General features: G+C 44.3%; 1 protein-coding gene across 8 annotated transcripts in view; it reads right to left on the minus strand.

Annotated features, from left to right (window-relative positions):
- Positions 1-21635, minus strand: part of LLGL2 (LLGL scribble cell polarity complex component 2) — a 34428-nt gene that overhangs the window by 11261 nt on the left and 1532 nt on the right. For 3 of the 8 annotated variants that reach the window (XM_071816278.1, XM_065852235.2, XM_065852234.2), the window contains exons 1-10: positions 14617-14634; positions 14071-14178; positions 7917-8014; positions 6869-6950; positions 5572-5687; positions 4816-4974; positions 3879-4041; positions 3574-3706; positions 2730-2784; positions 2387-2541 (exon numbers count right to left, since the gene is read on the minus strand). In XM_071816278.1, coding sequence (XP_071672379.1) covers positions 2387-2541; positions 2730-2784; positions 3574-3706; positions 3879-4041; positions 4816-4974; positions 5572-5687; positions 6869-6950; positions 7917-8014; positions 14071-14178; positions 14617-14634 — 1087 coding nt within the window. Of the gene's footprint in view, positions 1-2386; positions 2542-2729; positions 2785-3573; positions 3707-3878; positions 4042-4815; positions 4975-5571; positions 5688-6868; positions 6951-7916; positions 8015-14070; positions 14179-14616; positions 14635-20581; positions 20601-21370; positions 21489-21635 lie in introns of those variants that run through there. The other 5 variants (XM_071816279.1, XM_071816280.1, XM_065852236.2 and 2 more) reach the window with 4 other exon arrangements.

Genomic DNA, 21635 nt, shown 5'->3' on the forward strand with positions numbered 1-21635 from the left:
ATGCAAGTGAATGCATAGCTGTAACGTGGCCCGTGGGGGTGCTGTGATAAACAGGGAGCTGTAAGCAAACTGGCAGCTTTTCACTGACCTTCCCTTCTAACCTGTACTTCTACTTGCCTTCTCTAGCTGTTTGATAACCTGGAACACACTTGCAAGAAGGCATATCTATAAGCAAGCACATACCAATGCTGTTCACTCAGCAAAATTAACTTCAAGCAATTAATACTTGGCACCACTCTAGTTAGACACCCCAAGTTTCACCTTTGACTGGCCACAGCCATAACACACCACTAACCAGTCCCATTTATCCAGGAAAAGATGTTTCATAGTCAGTTTTACTTTGCTTTCTTATGTGCTGTCATTTGCAGTTGCCTAAAGGACTTCTGAATAGAACAAATAATATCATACCTGTACTACATTAGGCACTCTGCTGCTGTCACTATTAACCAAATATACTTTGTTTTAACATTCTTTTTTCCCTGCAAAGGCACACATCTGAGCTCAATCCTTATAGCAAAAATGCATTTTAAGTTGCTGAAGTAGCAAGCATACTAGAATTTGTCATGACTGCCACACACTCACCCACCTGCTAATTAGAAAAACAAAACCAAGACAGGTTAGCCATTTAAAAACTGTTTCCACAGCATGTTCAGGGTAGTGGAAAGTCACCAGCTACTACCACGCTGTAATTTAATAAGCACAAAGCTTATGTGTTAAGTGGCTTTGGTATACAATTAATACTTTGGTATTGCCATTGCAGGGAAGACTGCTTAAGGGCAAACAAGGCAAGCTGCGTAGATCCACTAAGCTTAGGCAATCAGCCACAAGGAAGCTCATCAACCACAGAAACCTCATTTTAGTGTAAAAAAACTTCCTTGTCAAAGTGCAACAGCTTCAGCTTCCTGTAGCAGCTCCTCTCTGTACCCACTAGAAATCGTGTTAACCAGACAATTCAATCCTTGGGGAGTATAATAAAAAGTTCCGTTACTTCCTCCTACAGGACTTCTAATCATATCCAGAAATTGAATTTCAACCAGTCAATCTCTTATCTAAAAAACTCAGTATTTTTGTCATCTTTAATGCTTTTGTTCTTTCATTTAGAATCTCAGCTCCAACAACTTCATAGAAATTAAAAGTGTTTCATTTATTTAATGATAAAAGCTAAACAGTACCTCAAGATAAACTTGAAGGTTTAGACCTGTAGGTTCTGGACATGTAGAAGGTGCTTACAAAAGACAGCGTTGTGTAGGGAAAACCTATGATAACAGACATACACGCAGGCACTTCATCTCAGTTACATTCTGCCTGTTTCTTTACTGGCTTTTCAGTGACTTGAGAGGGTTTGTTAAGGTCCAGGGAGAGAGATGGGTGGAATCCAAAAGCTGTTGCTTTATTCCTGCTTTCCCAAGTGTTCTTCCCCCGGCTCTGTGGTCTGGTCTGCCAACCTGCCCCTACATATTCGGATGTCCACACCTGCACAGTGTGCAGCTGGGAGCTGTCACCACCAGCAGTACACAGACAGGTTTGGAAAGTAGTCTGCCAGGTAAACCAGAAACTAGAAAGATTCTGTAACAGAAGATTCGCCTACAGGTTCCTAAAAAGCATCTCAACTCCTGCAGTTTGGTCTGACCCAACTTCTAATGTTGTACAGTCGTGGAGCTTGTAGACACCAGCAGTAGACAAACAGTTCTTGGGGAAAATGCTTTACAATTTCACGAAAATAAATAGTATTATGGCTACTGTGTAAGTAAGGGCAACAAAGCTTGTCAACAGAAGCAAAAATCTGACAAGTTCCAAGCAAGCTGTGGAATGAGCGCTATTCAGTTTTAGAGCTGTTCACATTCATGTTCACTAGCAGTGAGTAAATTGAGTTCTTTATATATTGACCCTTGCACCTTTTGCTGATTTATTACCCAGAGCCCTAGTCATAAATCCAGGTAGTAATTAAAAGAAACAGTGTCTCAGTGGGAGTAAATTCTGGTTTCAATTACTGTCTCCTTTGAAGTGCTATTTCCAAACAGCAATATTCAGATCTTCATTTCATGACCTGGTTACATCCCGTGTCCAGCTTACACAGACATGAGCCTAAGAGATCTTTTCTCATAATGGAGTAGCTTAAGTTGCTGAGGAATGTATGGCATTTCTAACCAGCCCATTCTTTATACCAGTATTTTACATTTCACTTTTAAATGGCAAATCCCTTTTGTGGTTGGACTCAATCTTAAGGCTCTTTTCCAAACGAAATCATTCTATGATTCTCTGTTAAAGTCTCAGAAAACCCCAAAACAACTGACCTCCTTATCCCATTTCATGCTATTTATACCAGGCAGATTTCCACAAGCATACAGCTACTCTAATTCCTCAGTAATGCCCTTTCATCACATACCTGCAGTAGGTTCTGAACTGAAGATTATAAAGAAGTCTATCACCCGTGACGTGAAGTCAAAGGCTGTTTGCTGACTGCCATGGACCACAGAGATGCTGTGCCGGTCACCGTAGCTGGCCCGGGGCATCCCTCCTTGGAATATAATGTAAGGAAGCCTTAAGAGAAAGACAGAGTTAGAGTGGTGTATGCTGAAGTGAGGAGTAATCAAAATTTCAAAGACATGAAGCAAGTCAAACTTTTACAAAAAATTCTTATTATGTTACTCTAAGGAAAGGCTCTTAAGGTACAGACCCTGTAAATGCCTTTAAACAGAACAGCGTGAAGGGATACACCACAAACTTACCCATTTTTTGTTGTCTGCCAGTAGATCTTGGAGATGGCCTTGCAAGGAAAAGGACCTTAAAAGAACAGAGTTATTTGCCATAATTCAGTAAGTGTATCTTTACATTAAGAAGTTTCTTACTCTGCCTCACCTAGGTCAGCTCGCCCTCCAAGTCAAGGGGAGCCACACGAATCAATAGGCACCACCTCCTCAGACCAAGCCACAACAGACAAGCCTTCCAGAGCACACTGACCGCAGCACTCAGCAAAACAAGGCTTAGGTTCAGGGGGAGTTTTGAACCACGTTGCTGATGGCTACAGGGAGTGGAAGTGCTGCTGTAGAAGCTGATTAACTAGAAAGGGTTCTTAAAAGCACAGGCATTCCTGAAGCTAATGTAAAGGGGATAGAGTTTTAGAAGCTTCTATATGCTTGAAAGATGAGGTCATCCACATTTGATGGGTTTCAGCAAATCAGAGGCATCATTTCCTCACTGCTCACATCAACAAAAAGTGCACTCAGCTCACTATTAATTACAGAAGATCCAAGCAACTCCTGCTGAACAGGACACGAGCTATAACAAAGAGCTGAATCACCAGCACCCTTCTTCATAAGGGACACTAATTTCTTCAACACATTTGTTCTCCATGATCAAGACAGACATCAACATCATGAAGGAGTTTAAAATCCAAAAACAAAAACCGGACTGAAAACCCTTAGTCTAGGTTCACTACCCATTCAAAAGGGAACTGGGCATTTTGTCGTTAGGATTAAACACCAAGGAGAACATGACTTCAAATATCTCACACAAGCTCAAAATTAGTTTGCATTTAGATGAATATGCAAGAATTAAACCTCACTTACTGACCATAAGGCACAATGTTTTCCAGAGGCTCAGGCTGCCTGTTGTCACTGGATACTGGCCACTGCGTGTAACTTCCATCATAGTGACAACTAATGAATTTACTGCCGTCCCTCTGCCAGTAGAGATTCTCCAGTTGCTGAAGAGGAAGACACACAATGACTGCTCTCCAGACAGCTGTTAACCCCCCCAAAACCAATACATTCTTACTAAAAAGCGGTTTGGTCAGGCTCTCCCTACATCTACTTGTCTTCGGAGTGCTCTGAGCAGAGAGAGCCCTTCCTCCCCTGCTGAACTGAAGGAATTCATACCTGGCTGCCCAGGAACTGGTGTGTCACTTTGTTATTCTGCAGGTCCCAGAGGACAATCAAGCCCCTGCTGTATCCAATCAGGATCAGGTCAGGGTTCTTGGGGTGCTCCCGAAGGGCTTCCACCAATTCACATGAGCGCCTGTTACAGTAATCTTCTGGTACCCTACAGAAGAGAAAACCAAGAAACATTTATTCCAGATATAACCCAATATGACTGTAATAACAGTTAAGGTATAAGAATGAGAAATTAAGAAATAAAAAGTTCAAACATATGACAAGAAGTATGATATTTCCACAAATCCTTCAAGCAGCAGAAAAATGTTCTGCAGGACATCACACCAGGCCTGCCACATGGACATGCAGCCAGTCCCATTTTCCTCAGTGAAAACACAAGGTTTACATTGAATCCCAGGACTGGATCCCAGGAGTGTAAAGACAGTCTGAACCACGCACCCTATTCTCTTGTGACCCTTACAGAATAAAGGTAACATGGAAATGTCAGTAGGAATCAATGGTTATAAAGTAGGACAGTTTTCAGCAGCACTTGAATCACTAGAATAACAAAATCCCCATTTGGACACAGCAGCATTAGAAGCTCTGCCAACGGTCAAAAAATAAACGGGTAATTACAACTAAGCATAACATTTTTTGCAAAAGTAAACACAAAGGACCAAGCACAAGGTTTACAGATTCACTCATGTATAGTTCTGCCTATATGCTATAGCTCCATCGTGACACTAACGGCTTGACCAGGACAGAAACTGTTACTTAACACATACCAGGACCAAAAGTTACTTTCACGGGAGTCATGCAGATCTGCACAATGCTTAACACAACAGCGAGGCCCCAATACATAATCTGGGGTGACATTTTAACAAAGGAGATGTCAGCTCATGGGATTCCAGCTCCACGCAGCGCTGCCTGTTCGCTCACTCACCGCTGCAGCACGGCCTCGGAGGTTATGGTCCTGTCCTCCAGCACTCGGAACGACGGCAGCTCCACCACGAAGATGTTGCCGCTCTCTGTGCCAAGATACAGCACTTCCCGCGAGGAATGGGGAAGGACGGCCGTTATCTGCGTGGCACTTGGTGGAGACCTGGGCATGCAAAGGGACTCATCTACTACACGCAAAAATGCTATCGTTACTGAACTTGAGAGAATTAACAACTCAGAGGTATTTACAAGTGTCACTTGTTTTATAGGCAGAAATTTTGAGCCAGGCATGATTTTTTTTAAGGAATAAAGCACTAGCTTGAAGATAAATTATGTCAAAAGAATGTTGATAAGCATGTGGACAAAGACCCAGATGCCTTTTTACAGAAGCCTCTCTCATTAAGTGTCTCCAAAGGAGCTAAAAATAGCTCATCCCAACTGGCAAGATCAAGCAAAACTAAAACCATAGCAGTGTTTTAAACTCTGACTTAATGGATGCTTAGATTTACTTAACCTTAAGGTTTACAGCTCCTGTACACACAGGATGGATGCACAGTATTAAGAAAACGCCATCCTTTACAACACTCTCAAAAGGTGGTCTCCCAGGCCCAAGCCAACTCCTGTTTGGTTTCCATGGATGCCCCTTTAATGGATTCACAAGAGTGGGCGTCATTAAGAACAGGACAAGCTCTAACTAGGAACAACAGCAGAATTTTCTTGTTTATCCCCAAGCTAGCTCAAAACCACTCTTGCGGCTTACCCAGGCGGCCCTTTCAAGGTGAAGCGGTGCTGCTCCCGCAGCTCCGAAGCTCCGTTGTGCTGCTTCAGGCTCCAGAGATGCAGGCTGTTATCATCCAGCAATGTCACCAGCTGGCACTACAAAACCACACAATACGCTTCTTTCAGAATCACAACGTTAAAAACAACACAGTATAATCTAGCAATAGAGTTGCTGCTGCTTATAGCTCTCCGGTAAAACGGGACTGAGGAGCCAGCCACAATTCTTCATAGTGGGGAGGTATATACTGCAGCAACGCCATTAGCTGGCAGCAAGGGATTTGGGGGCTAGTGGGGGAAAAGAAGTGGCCAAAAGGCTGAAAACACTCATACAGGACACAGGTTATCACTGAGGGGGATGACAAGGATTTAGGCTCTTGAAAAAGCTCAGCCTATGCTGTAAAGCTCAGCCTATGCTGTAAAGCTCAGCCTATGCTGTAAAGCTCAGCCAGGCAGCTGCAGGCTGTCAGTTCACCAGGGTTTGCTGCAACACACCCCAGCTTTGGGTGGGGCTGCTCCAGTCTGCTACACCACACTCCTTGCATTCTTCACATCCAACCTCATCCTGGAGGGTTGTGTCAGAGCCCTTTTATGAGCCCAGCCCTGCTGGCTGCATGTTCAAATTGAAGTATTTTACCTGCCGAAGCCACACCTGGTGCAACACTCCCCGTGGGAGTTTCAGTTTGTACCATTAGTTAAGCAAACAGACAACCAAAACCACCTCAAGAATTAAATCTCGCTCACAAAGAGGCCGCTCGTGCTATACTGGGGGCATCGGGCAATAAAGTGCGTGCTCAAGACACCAGTCTGCAAGATTCAATACCCCAAAACACACAAAGACAACAAGCTTAACAGCAGGTGAGGTTAGCAGTACTGTTTTGAACTCCTGAAAATAATTAAATCAGTCCAGCAGCTGGTGTCCTATCTGTGCTGCAGAAGATTGAGCACCCAGCCCTCCTGCAAAAATAGGGGCTACAGAAGGAAAAGTAAGTTCTCTCTTCTTCAGTGGATTGCCTGAACTGTTCTGGCCTTATTACCATTCCCAATATGTTGCTTGAGATAATGACTAACAGTTACAAACAATAAAGCTACTCTTGAATTTTACTGAGCATCTCCACAGCAACAGTGCTGCCGAGAACACAAACACCACTGGGGTAAGCATTCCTGTCCAAGCAGCTTTTGAATATACTTTGTAATAGGAGCCCCGTTGCCTGGAACTAACTCAACACCTGTTTAAGAGAGGTCTACATAAGTCACAGAAGCACTGAAAATACACTTACCTGGTCAGGTATAAAGTGAATCTGCATTACAGTATTGTTTTCTTCATGTAAACCCATGAACTCCACCCCAGGAGCACCATATCTGAAGAGTTTGTTGAGGATCTACAGTACTTAAGATGACCCACAGCTACAATTAATTGATAAGAAGCTTGCTAGCAAGCAAGATGAAAAGAGATTAGTTTGAAACCACATTGTACTTTTAGTGATTGGGACTGAAAAGAGTTAATGCAAACCTGCTTTGATTTCATATGCTTGTGGCACGTTTTGCACACTACAGGAGAACATGGGAGTTTACTTCATCCTCTGTGCCTATGCAGAAGAGGTGTCTGGACCCTGTTTTTTCTCAGAGATGTTTAGTGGTTTCCCAGACACTACAATCCTGCTTAACTAATTTGTAACCAAGAGACAGATGGCTGCTGCCCGCATGTGCAGTCCAGCCTCTGCACACAAACACCACCAGGAATGAATGATTAAGCAGGCAAAGAGCACATCAACTTTTCCTTTCTGGCCTGTTTCACAGCTCGTCTGGCTGGTCCTGTGCCATGGGAATCACCTCAGTGTCTTGCATATGCATAAAAATCAAACCGGACATGGTTAGTTAAAAAAAAAAGTCACCACCTTCAATATTTAGGTCTTTAATGCCTGGATGGTCAAAAGCTCAGGAAGCTGAAAGCATTTCTGACTTGTTTCAACCTTTGAAAGAGAATTGTTTTTTTAAAAAAACCTGCCCCAAATATTTAAACAACCCTGGAATTTACAACATGAAGGATTGCTGAACTTAGGCCAGATCTAGCCTGACCTTCTGCATAGCAAGAGCAAAGAATCTTGTCAAATATCTGCTTCAACTTAGCTTCTGTTTGAGCTATAGTTCAGCTCTTGGCAAGATAATCCCATTCTGATCAGACCAAAACCAAACCCAGGCAAACTGCTCCAGTGTTCCAGAAACCCTTGCTTGCAGATTTACACTCAGTCTAACTTTTTACAGTGTCTTAAAGTTGCACATTCTGATGTGGTCAGAGAAATCTAGCAAAGTTGTTGGAAAGCATACAGTTTGATGGCTCCCGATCGCGTGCCGATGGCCATAAGGCGGAGAAATGGGCTATAGCCCAGCGCACTGGGTTGATGGGGAAATCCATGTTCCACAGTCTGGGGAAGAGAAAGGAAAAAAATCACGATCAACCGCATGTTTTGTGGGCATTATTGTACACAGGTAAAAACCAGAAGTTAAATACGGCACGTCAGTCTGAAATACGGCACTTAATTCTGTTGAAAAGTGTTCAAACACAGGTTAGATTTGCTGAATCTATTGCAAGAACCCCTGGTTCTGCAGCCAGGATATGCAGAAGTGCAACAGAAATGGAAGAGAAATACTCTGAGAACAGTAACCAAAGCAGCTCTTTATATCACGATTATAAATAACTCTGCACAAGCACAGCTTGCTCAGGCACAACGCGCTCCATCGCTCCACATCAGCTCCACTTCCGTGAACCAACTGCTCAGCACAATTTCAGTCTGACACAATTACGGGGTATGGTGAGGTCAGCTTTATCTGCCAAATTCCACCCGGGTCAGCCTTCGTGACCTCCTCGTGTTGACTGACATCGAGAAATGGTGCAAAGCTGTGGAGAAATACTGACAAAAGAGCAGCGCTTATCGAGAAAACTGAACACATCTCCTACGGGGCAGCCAGGGAAACTAATGGAACTGATACCCATTTTCCAGGGGTAGCACAAGCAACGCTGGAATTTAATGAGAGCTGGGTCTTGCTAAGCCACCTCAGACTAGTGCAAAGCCATTTATTAATAAAAATATGTCAGTCACTCTCATAAGTTGCTTGGCTTTAGTGGATTCCCTAAAGTACAATTTACACTGCACCACGAGGAAGATTTGGAGCACGTCGGACACACCACACTTAGCATGGTCAATACATTTACACACCATGGAATTAATTCTGCCATATTTACAGGATGCAATTAAGTGCTTGCAAAATAGCTCAGTCAAGTTTTTAGGATTATTAATGTACGGCCATTATCATTGTTTAGACAAAACACGTACGCATGAGCGTTCAACAACATACAGCCACGTGAAGAGGAATTTGTGTGCCCAAAGATTAATACGGCTACTTCCCGGAACACATTATTATCCTTACAGTCCCAGCTTCTGGAAAATATGTTATTCTAAGTCAAGCTGGTCAGTTACAGAATAGGAATTTGTTACAAAACAGCCGCAGGACCACTCACAGGAAAATAATAACAATAATAATAAGCAGAGAACCCTCCCATCTACTGATTCAACCTAAAAGTAACACCTGGACTTTATTTCCTGCAGAGTGATTTCCCAAGTTAATCCCTTGCAGAAGAAACAAATCCAGCCAGTTTCACTTCTGTGGTGGTGCCATTAGCCCCAGGTGCTACAGCTGCTCCAAAGTACTTTAATGCCCTTTCACTGCTCCTGCCCAAAGACCCGGCGCAGGAGGATATGGCTCAGCCCATAGTCTGCCAGATTCCTTTGGTTTTAGCCATATGATCACAATTCATAAATTCTAAAAATAGACCTCCTTCCTCTAAGTCATCACTTATTCCACTTTGAGGTCCTATTAGGGGAGGATAAGCCAGTTTAGAAGATATTAAAACGGAAATATTGGAGCATTTCCTAATTTTCTGGTTGCCAACTCATAAGACTGGGCAGAGGAGCAGATACTAATTTTTCATGTCTTATAAGTAGTAAATTAAGATTAGCATTACTGGCTTCAAAACCACCGAGTTTATTTCCCTTTACGATAACTTAATCTCCAGCCTTATTTATTTATAATCTGAGAAGGTAATTTAAGTGTTAAGGCTGTATTATTAAAAACAAATGTTGAGAAGTCAATCTTTTTAACATCACCCTTTAGGTTGTTGCTACCCAAGCTTTGCTTAGCTACACCTGTAAAACTTCCTAGAGGAGACTGCATGAAATCAGGAACTGCGGTACGGACTCAGTAATGAAACGGGGCCGTTTTCTAACCCAGTCCAGGCAAAGAGGAATTTCTCTGTGACACGACAGCTATCGAGACACCACAGACGAGCTTCCTCGTTGTCAAAGCTGTGGGAGGATGAAGCCATGACATACAATTCTGGGAAGACGATTCAAGTCATGTTATCTTAACAGCAAATCAGACTTAATTGAATCAGGTGTAGGAGAGGCAACAGACACCATTCCATTCTCCCCCAAAACAGAGCGAGGAGCTCGTTTGGGAGACACCAGTGTAATTCCACTGTTAGTTTTAGTTTCAACTTGTTCACAGTCGCTGCACTGTCATGTCGCCAGCACAACTAAGTGCCCTTTTCAATAAAACATCAATTAGAAACTATGTTTATTCTGAGATTTCTTCCAGCCCAGAAGATAAGGCTTTAGCCATGATTGTCATAACAGAAAGCCATGACTTACACAACCCTGTACTGCCTGTTAGGAAGCTGTCAATACCAGCCTTAATTCTGGCCTAATTATATCTTGGTTTTGATGTGTTAATTTGTAAACATATTAGACAGATCAATAGAAGCTTTAATTTTCAAGTATGAGACCTATTAACTGCATAACCGAGCACGTAGCAACTCAGTAATAATAATAGGAGGGTAATTTTTTCTCCAGGTTTTCCTTCAATAGAAAACTTGCAGTACCACCCCCCATCTTATAGGCAAATTTGCAAAAGCTACAGTAGCTATAGCATCACACACAGAAGCCTAAGAAGAGAGTATCGGTAACAACCGCGGCATGAAGTAAACGTACTAATGGTTTCTGACAGCTTTGAATCTTCAACCAAGGTGCCCATAAAACATAACAAAGGTAACTCCCTCCTCTGTCATTGTTTGCAAAGCAAGAAAGGCAGCAAGGTGGCTTTTCGGCTGTATTTGACACAACCAGGCGTTCACATTCACTGTACTGATTACTCAGATCTATTTCTGCCGATTTACACACAGTTGTTAAACCACATTGAGTCAGCTTTTCGGCTGCCCTCTTTCCCCCGTCTCGGGCAGCTTTCATCAGCCAGCCCTTTCACCTGCTCAGCAGGTAAACCCGGCACGGGGGAGCGAGGGGGGCAGGAGAGGTTACAATGGAGCCTTTCAGCAGAGCTGAAATCGGAAACTAGAGTGCCCACAATGTGCCCTCCGTCTCAAAAGGGCCTTTGTTTCTTTGAAGAAAGGTAGGAGCTTTCGTTTTGATTTTCCTCGGACCACAGGTTTGTCAGGCTCGGTACAAATAATCCTGATGTCAGCAGCATTAACGAGCAGAAACGCTTCATGTCATCACACGGCAGGAGAAATGCGGCCAAACTTAACAGTTGTTCCCAGCCCACCCTAAAGCTGTGCAGATGAAATTCAGTGCTCCCTCCTTTCATTTCTCTCCGCTTCTCCTCTCAGGTGGTTTTATGACAAAGTGGAGACAAACCCAGTCACAGGCAATCAAACCTTGTACCTTTGCTAATATGTCTTTTGAAGAAACGATGAAGCCTGTATGTGTTAAACCCACTTTGCATAGACACTAATACAGATTTAAGGTAAGTTATACATCACACCCATTAGCAAAGGGTTAGGAAGACTGAAAAGAGGGGAAAAAAAAAAACACAAAGCCGTAAATTAAATGCAATGCTCCCAGTTTGGTAACATTCAGCTGTAAGACAGGCTGGTTCACCTGTGTGTTACCCATCATCTAGTCTGACAATGCCAGCCTGAACATGTTTGCTCTGCAGGGCTTGGACTGAGCCAAAGGCATCCAAATACTACTTCCAAAAGCAGGATAAACTCAAAGAAGTAGACTGCCAAGTCCACATACCTTCTCCTCCATCCAATCCACTGAGCTAAAAACAGATTCTTGCAACAGGTACACACAAGTGTGAGAAGTTCTTACTCATACAGAGAAACAGATATGCAAAGCTAAGTGACTACCAGAATTTAGGAAGGTGTTTTGTGAAACAAACATGAGCTTAAGGACAGTTTGAAAAGATACTCAAGTGGTCAATCGGTCCTTTAAAGCCATCTGGACCACCTCTTCTCTGGAACAGAAACACAAGGGAAAAAGCAGTAAAAAGATTGCAAAATATTTATACTTGAGAGAGTAAACAAACAAAAAAAATCCAGCACCACCCACTAAAAAGACTTTTTAAATTGAAGTCCATTACTAGGTCAGCATGGCCAAACACATTCCACTGTATTAACACTAAACTTACGTGGTATCATGCATCCATATTCAACTCCAACAACAAAACGAGGGCAGGAATCCCCAGCACTTTTAAGGTACAGACTTTCCATTTAGTCACCAGCAGCACCACACCAAGAGGTGCAAGCACACCACACCATTTCTCTGATCAGCAACTTTATGGTCCCACAAAATATTTCCCAAGCAGGTTCTTAACCAGAAGTGCTTCAAAGACCTCAAATAACAAGTGTTTAAAAGCTTGCTCACCAGCACTAATGCGCTTGCTTTACCGGCACGTTAGACAAGGACAGTCTGGCACAGAAAGTACTTCTGTGTTTGGCTCCTTGAAGCCACAACCTTCAACAGGTCAGAACTAAGGTCAGACTTTCCCAGATCTTCTCAGTCTACCTGGTGTGAGTACATGTTTATTGTATCAAAGGCTTTCAAATTATCCATTATCCCTGGAAATACTGGAATAGGACACAAAAGACCTAAACTTCATGCAAGAAAAAGGTATAATGTCAAAGATTCTGGTATAATGTAATGGTCTAATATTCATTCCTTTTCCAATTCTTGTTGGAAATGAACAAGTATTGTGGCTTAAAGTGCAAATGCACTTGGCAAGGCCTTTAATTACCAAGTTGTTAATGAGAGCATCAGGAAGTGTCCAAAGTAGTCGTGTCCCCAGAAACAAAATGCAATATTTACCCTCAGAACTGAATCAAATGGAGCCACAAATGCCGATGCCAACTTCTAACGTATTGGGAAGTTTCCCTCTGCTGCAAAATCTAGTTCTTTCAGCCCTGATTTGCATTATCCAAATCAGTCTGTCTCTAACAGGTAAAGTTTAGCCAAACATTCTCATAAGAGAACGGCACAGTTAAGGAAGAGACATCCCTGAAATAGCAAAGGTTTTTCCAAGGTATATATAATTTTATACGCTTATAAGCAATTCTCACCCATCCCTGGGACATTGCTCTGACGCTGACATTGCACCCAGCTAAAAGCAACCAACTCAGTCCTGGTCTTCATTTACCAAAATTTTTACTGCATCTGCACAAGCATTTCCTCACAGCAGCAAGCAGAACACAGGCCTGGAGCACTCCTGAATCCCTTTTGTCTCCCAAAGGGAAGGAGATACGCATGGAAATGGTGTGGTTTAGTACCAAATTACATTAAATCATTCATCTCAGATATCCAAAGTATATAGCTACACTAGAACTTTAATGAATCAAGGAGGTTATTTCCTAGGCTGACTTCATTTATCCGTTATACTTTTCAGCAAAATTCCATTTAAACCTTGGAAATACAAAACCTACAAATGTATTTCTGATAGCAAATGAAGATGTAAGCAGCAATAAATTAATCCTAGGCATTTACAAAGATGAAAGCACTATGCTCCTGCCAGGGCTCAAAAGAAAAATGCCCAGAGTGTTGGACAGATAGCACAGAGGGAAGGAAAAACATCAGATACAGATTCAGACTAAGATAATAGCAAATTAATTATTAATGGCCATTGTACTGCGTAGGTGCTACCGCGTTTCTACCACAACCTTTTAAATTCACATTTAAAACCAGAGGTATACTTATAAACCCTAAGTCCAATCATGAACAAAGAACTCAGGCTTTAGCTGCATCACAAGCTGTGGCTTATGTGTATCTTTGGAAAAATGTTTACTTTCCTAGTGGTACCACAAAGACCTATAGCACACCTATAACAAACTGCAGAACACTCAGAGTATAGAAAAGCTGCTGTGAAGATCTCTTCCCTCAGCAAGTGCCACTCAACAGCGTGACAATATCGCCCTTCTCAAAAACAAAAGCCAGAACTGAGAACATGCTTGTGAGCTTCGAGAAAACCAGTCAGACTCATTGGGGAGGGGAAAAAGAGACAGAACTGAAAAAGAAAACAAACCACCTCTCCTAAATTTAACTTTTCCACCCACACTCGAGTAGTTTTTCCTTCCCTTTACAGTCTGCAATGGCTCAGGATCCATTTGCCTTGAACTCTGAGGAAAGCACCGTACCTTGTTAAACTGGAACAGGTCGCGTTTAAGCCTCTCTCTCACTGGATCATGTCCCGGTCTTAAGAACCTTCTCATCTTCCTTGCTGTTGTATCTTGGCACCAAAAGTCCTAACAACAAAAAAACAAAGCCATATGAGCAAAAGCAGCCCGAGAAGAGCAGCAGGCAGAAGTAGGTTAGTTATTTTGGTTTAGCAGGTAACACAAATCAGCCAGAGCACAATGAGACAACGTTGCTATCGAGTAACTAAAACCCGATACCAGCACAGAGCGGCATCTCTGGGGCAGGACTTACACAATGCCGTATTCACATGGCTAAAGCAAACCACTACAGGTAAGCCAAGAAGATTTTAGAAGAGTTTTTACACTTGGCCATTTTGCGACCGCTTTGGTTGACCTTATTCAAAGAAAAGCCAAGCAAAACTGTAGCATTTACATAAACATTTAGACAAACCCAGTCTAAAGGCTAACCCCCAGGCATTATTGACTAGTATCAGTTTTCACCCCAGGTAACCCTCCAGCTATTGAGCTAAAAAGAGAAAGAATCACATTTTCAGCTTGCTCCATGGGTACGGCAGAAAGGGCGCTGTGCTGCCTGCAGGGTGGCTGCATTAATTATTAACTTGCTTTTGTAAAATATCAAGCCTAACTCCCTGCTCAAGGTGGGGGTAGGGGAAGGAAATCTTGCACCTGCAGTTCAACGTGCAACTAGAAGCACGAGCCTTTCAGTATATCCCACTGCTTTGTGTCTCCCAGGAGACACCAGGAGAATCCAAGTAGGACTAATTAGACCCTCAATCTACCAACCACACCGGGGATCCCAGGCTACAGCTTCATATTCTGTACAGCTCAAGAGATTCTTTGTCAGGTCTCCCCTCTGCAGAGGTGCTAAATGGCAAGTAAAACTCTGCCAACTCAAAAGCAAAGGTTAGAATCGCATCCTGGCAACTCACCTGGGCATAAGTGCTCCTGTCTACCCTGGCCATCTTTGACAAGCTCCAGTTTCCAGTGCACAGACAGCTCAGCTGCTCATGAAGCAGCTACTGGACACTCCTGTCAGTATTTTGCTTTCATTTGTTGGACAGGAAATTACAGCCATTTAACAGCTACTCTGTACATGACACACATTCACAGAACTTCTGAGGTGCAACGAGGAATCAGTACAGATATTCTATAGCAGCCCGTCATCACAAGAGGTACACACACACACGCACAGCAAGGTGGGGAAGGCCACTGTCTCAAGTGGAAGAGAGGGGCCTGAAGTCCCAACGGGACTGTCAAGCAAACAGAGGACCTTGGGCCCTTGGTCACAGTGTGGGGCTGGAGGGTGATGGAGGGAAGAGAGCTCTCACCACCTCTCTGGATAATGGGAGCAGCAGAGCTGGCAAACAAGGTGGCTGTCTCTGCTCCTACAATAATGATGGTCTCTCGTTAGTGACTTAAATCAGCCAGCCAATCCTGAGCAGCTTGAATTGTTTTTCAAATACCTTCTAGCAAAGCCTTACCAGCTGTGAAAGACTAGAAAAAGGAAATAGTATTATACACAGGATGCTCCACAGCCTTATCTTTGAGAAGTCTCCCCTAGTTAGAACTTGTACCTCCTTGTTGTACCCTTCTACCTTTCCTGCTCACACTCCAAAACCTCCAGCCACCTACGCAGTACTGTCCGGAGCTCACTATGAAGACTGCAATGCAGTCCTGGTTCAGAGGACCAGAAGACCGCATCAGCACCAAGAGCCTGAGTCACTCAGTCCCCACCTAGAGTCACCGGCACCCCCGCTCACCACAGAGAAAAGTGGCTCTGAGCAGGGAGCTACGGGTATCTGTGTATGTGAACTGTGCCGAGGGGGAAGGATATGTACAAACACACATATAGCAGGGGTCCCTCAAAAAAGACAGGAAAAATAAAAGTGTAGTTCACTTGAAAAGTATATCCTGCAATGATTTAGGTAACTCAACTGAAATTTCAGAAATTCTATCAGACCATAAGTTTCTTTCACCAGACATTCCTGAGAGAAAGAGGGACATATTTACACAAGGCTATATTTACTCTAAGTTAGAAAAAGCTACAGAGCAGTGACAAGCTGCTGTGCTATGCAAGGAGAGCATATCACACCCATGTATAACAGAGTTTGCCCTTAGCCAGCCAAGGAAAGGAAAGTGCCAAAAAGACGCACCCTTTCCCACTGTCAGTCAATGTCCTGGACCTGTTAAACTAGGCAAACCCACAGAGAAACTCTACTAATTATCCTCCCACTTCAGAAAAGAGACCTCAGCTGTGACAGCAGAGGCAAACTCACTGTTACGAGCAAAGTAAGCATATCGGGCTTGATTTGAGAGAGATACAACTTTATATTTAACACCCTGCTAGAATGTTTTATTCTGAAATATTAATCGCATGCTGTTTCAACCTGCTTATGCAAGAGATCTAGCATTCACACTCCAGCCCACAACAACTCGCTCAACTGGCTAAGGAGCATAGTAGCTCGGAATCAAGCAGTAGCTCACTTGAAGAAACATCAACCTGGCAAGCTGATGTGTCCATTATGATCAGAGAAGGCACGCTACAAAAGTCATCTCTCGTTGACTTTTATCAATTGACTTGCCTGATCAAAGAATTCCTGAGTGTCACAGTATGGGAGGAGACAAGAGGAAAAGCAGTTTTGAGCAAAGGAGGAACAGCAAAGAGAATGGCATTCACCGTGGAACAGGTCATCCAAACAGAATTATTATTATAACTTTACAAAACTCTTGTCAATGAGAATAATTTTCCTTTTAGTACAAAAAAGTCTTTTCCAATTCTAGAAAAAAAAAATGAAAAAAGATTCCACAATCTGTGTAACGTTATTTTCCAGATGCACATTTACATATTAGCCAACCAGTTTCTCTCCCACACACCTTCAGTGTCTTACATAAAACCCCAATCCCATGTGCTCCGCAGCTATCTGCCAGCCAGCATTTATAACCATATGGTAATGGTTGTGGCTATCAGTAGCCAAAGAGGAATCCTCCAGTAGCCTCTGAAGCCATGCCAGGTCTGCAAGTATCTAATGTTCTTATTTTCCAGGGAAACAATCCTTTAGGTTTTCAAATATGAGCCTTTTACAAGAAACTGTGCATCACTGTCTCCTTCTAAGATGCACTGAGGTCAGTTGTTTGTAGGCAACAGCAGCCCAAGGCTGAGTCAGTCCCTATTTTGCTCATATTCAGTACATGGACACCTGATGGCAAAGCTCAGAGTGCCCTGTACATCGAGCTCCTGCCGCTTCATTAGCGGAATGCTTAGCTAAATAGGAGGAGGTACCCTTTGTCATTTGATTAGATCCAGCCACAAACAAAAGCCCTTCATTACTCAGCTAGAAATGCAATGAAAGCATGAGTTGCAAGACGATCCCGTTTCCGATCACAGACTAAGGAGCCGTTAACATTGAAACCAGATTTCATTCTGGCTTCCTTGCTCGGCTCCCTTCATTTTAGATGCTGAGATTTATGGTAAGTACATATGTTACGTCTCACAACAGACCCACATTCAATAGAACAACAAATGCTTCTCCCTAGGAGAAGCATTAATTGTTCCTCACTGCTGTGTGTTAGCAATCCCCTCAGAGTTCCACGTTTTGCTTTGTCTTCATTGCTTTTGCACACAGCAATGGGTCTTGATACCCACACACAGCTTGCTGAGACACTCTGGATTTTCTCTGTCAACCAGGCAAGGGCTGGGGGGAATTACCCTTTGTAGAAATTTGTTGTAATCTTTGCTTATGTTCTCCTATTATAGTGGAATTTCCAGCCAAAAGTATAAGAGAACCAATGCTGTAAGTCCCAACCACACATGTTAATCCAGTCTTGCAAGACGAGGAAGCCCAGGTCAGAAGTTTTTACTACATAGACAAGTACTGTGTGGATACAGTCCCCAGGTAACCCCACAACAAAAACATACCTAAAATGACTTTATTTTGCTCACACAGGAGAATTGCAAGGTACCATCTGTGTCCTCCCTATGCAACCTTTACTCAACTTGAACAGGTTTTCAACGGGACAAGGTCCAACAGCTTTCTTTTAAAAAATGCCATCAAGTATCTCAAGAACTCTTAAATCTTGTCTTCTTTTAGGGCTCCTTTTCATTCCTTCCTCATCACCCCTTCCTGCTTACAGGTCCTTAAAAAAGAACTTGTACCTATGCATCTGATAATACTTTATCAACCCTGCTAAAATAAAAGAGGCCTTATCAACAAGCTTTGTTTGAACTACGAGCAGCTAGTGCTCCTATAACAACCAGTCATGGTCACAGCCCTGTCTGAACCAGGTTGCCCCCAGCACCCAGAGGTTTGCTTTGTTCCTGTTACCAACCATCAGCAGCAACAGAACAGAGGCCGGACCAATTGCACAGGGAAAAGCTATTCCTTCGCGCCAATGATCTCTCAAAGCATCGTTTAAATACTAGTCTTATCAAGTTTATCGATTACAGGAGCCATCAGACATGATTCACTGTGAAGTTACAAGTTTAAGAATGCTTTTAGTTTGAAATCAATGAAACCATCCCTAGGTATTCTTTTATCTAGGTTGTCACTGTACAAAGCTCATCTCTACAATCATGCTCAGCTGTAACACACTGTCAAGACAGATACTCAAGAGAAAGCACAAGCCAAGCAGAACAGCTAGAGCAAGGGAAGGAACAGTGCCAGCACATGGAAAACCTGCAGTTTTATAAACAGGAGAGTGTTCGGATGCACCTTGCTTACAGTAGCCAGGCACTAGCAGAGGTAAACCGAAAGATCCTCCTGTAAAACAGGATTAGTTTCGCTGAACCTGGAGAGCCAGATGGTTGAATGAACAACTGAACAGACTGTGTCAACACTACATGCAGGTGGCTGCCCTCCCAAAACACAGAAAATACTACATAAAAGATCTGAGACAGATTCCCCAAGAACTCTTGAACAATAATTGAGAACCAATCACACAAATCACGCAAGTTCATGTTATTTCACAGTCTCTTGCTTGGAGTTAGCAGGGACTGCCCACTTGCAATGAACTTACTAATTGTGCAAACCTTGTGTGTCATTATGACTCCTATTGTGTTTGCCTTGTCATGGGAGCATGACAACATGAAGTTTCAAAACGCTACAGCAGAACAAAGTCTTCGCACTAAACAACATCATTGCACGTGATGCAAAACTGTGTGTGCTCCCAAGAAGCATGGTTCTAATGGAAGAGTGGCTTGTAACTTTGGAATAGCATTTTACACCAGATATAGTGGGGCAATGGAATGAAGCACAAAAGCATTTGCTTCTTAAAGCAACACAAAGAGATCAAGCAAGAAGCAGCTTCTAGATGAGAACTGGAGTTCCCATAGAATTTCTGCACAGAAATCAAACTTTAAGCTACTGCCAGTCCCTCCTTTGATAAACTATTTTAAAGAAACATCAGGCTCCTAGCAGTATCACATACTTTTATGGCCATGTACTCACTGCATTACATTAGAGATGCTTAAAACCTTTTACTCTTTGATATCTCTCAAGTCTCTGTGTCAGCCAAGATAGAAACCACACCTCATCCATAAGCAATTCCCACTAATAATCACATTACTGAACTAAAACTAGAAGATATAGGACTCTCAACTCCTTTAACTCCTCCAATAGTTTTCTTCAATCAGTAGTTACAGCCAACGCAATTTGTTCAAAATCAAATACAAAAATGTTCCTTAGCACCGTTCTATGGAGAGGTTTGAGAACTCTGCTCCCTTTTCAACACCATAGACTAAAGGGAGCCCCTCACATGCCTACAAGCAGCACTGAGCAGGATTAGTGGCTGCTCGCTATCACACGGATCATCCTTGTCCCCTCCGTGTCTTTACAAGGAACATGCCAAGACGCACGGAGAAGCCTTAGGATGTACCACCGCTTTGCATTCCACTTGCCAGGAGCACCAGCTTCCCAAATCAAAGCTAAAATCACCAGGCAGCTGCTTGGGGCACACAGCTTCACCTGGGACTTGGTAAAGCAAGATATTCCAGTTGACCAAAGTGCTCTCAGATGACTACAAAGAGCAGCACTCCCCATCAAGTAACATTACAACGGACAACTTCTAGTATCTTAGTGAATCTGTCCTCCAATCTTGTCACTATCCTCACACAAGCATTAAGATTTGTGCCACTATGCTGCAGAAACACAGACCCAGAAGAATATTTCAACTGCTCTACACCATTACCAACGCTAAATATAAACACACCAAACTTTCTGCAAAGTCAAGGTTAAGCCTCACCTCCAGGAGACAAGCTGTCAGTAACCAGCTTGTTCCCATGCCACAGCTGCAGGGCAGCCCGAGACAAAGGCTAAAGAACTTGTTTCACCTTCTTGCTGCTGTTAGAACTAATGCGCTCCCTCATCCATCAAGCTCTTACAACTTTGGGGAGGAAAAGAAACCAGTAATGTGATATATTTAATATGAACAGGGATTTAAAGAAAACAAAGGAAATGCTAACAGAGTGTCCCAAAGGAGACACTGCAATCCTTACTAATCACATCTGCTTTGAGCCAGCCGTAACAGATGGAGAGCTCCGAGGCCGGGCTGCAGGCAGGGATGTTCCGCACGGCAGGACGGGGCAGCAGTGGGGAAAGGGGCCGCTCCGGGACGGCTCTCGCAGGAGCCAGCGGGGCAGTTTCCGCCCCGGGGCCGGTCCCCCAGCCCCCCACGGTGGCTCCGGCTCGGCCCCGGCCCCCCTGCGCCGAGGGGTGAAGCAGGAAGTCACGGAACAAGCGGCCACCGCCGCGACCTCCATGAAATCCCAGGATGTGAAGCTGCCGTGCGGTACCCTGGGCTCCCCGCTCCAGAACACACACAGTACGGCAAACTCCGTAAGCAAAACAAAAAAAAAGGCAAACAAAAGACGCCGAACAAACCCAACCCCTCAACATCAGCGCCTGAAGTTTTAGGGGCGAGCCACAGCCGGTGTCCCGGGGCGCGCTGGGGCGCGGGGGCTCCAGCTGTGGGCAGCCCCAGTGCGCCCGGGTCAGGGCCGGCAGCCGGGCTCGCCGGAGCGGGGCAGCGCGGAGGGCCCGCGAACGCGGCGAAGCGAACCTCCCGGAGGCGGGGGAACCGGTGAGCACCTGCCAGCCCCGCCGGAGGGATTCCGGGAGCAAGCCCGCGGGGCGTCGCGAAGCCCAGGAGGAGCGGGTGCCGCCCCAACGAGCCCTGCCGGGGCCGCTCTGGTCGGACCCCCCGCCAGGACCCTTTCCCGGAGTCTATCCCGCCAGGCCGGCCCCAGCCCTGCACCCCCCGCGGTGCCCCAGCGAGTCGCGCTCACCTGCGGGGCCTGGAGCCGGGGCCGCCCCGGCCTCGCTCCGCTGCGCGCCCGCTCCCCCCTCGCCTGCGCGGCGGCCTCGCTCCCCGGGCACCTCCGGGAGGGGTGCGGCGGGGCGGGGCCTCGTATGGAAACCGCCCCCATGGGGCGGGGGGGCGCATATATGCAAATCGTGCTTCTGGGGCGGGGCCTCGCATGCAAATTAAGTTGAGCCTGCCTTTCATCCGGCGCGGTCATGAATAATTCAGCACTCGGGTCGCTCGCAGCC

Source organism: Patagioenas fasciata, chromosome 18, assembly GCF_037038585.1.
Source record: "Patagioenas fasciata isolate bPatFas1 chromosome 18, bPatFas1.hap1, whole genome shotgun sequence".
NCBI classification, from domain to species: Eukaryota; Metazoa; Chordata; class Aves; order Columbiformes; family Columbidae; genus Patagioenas; species Patagioenas fasciata.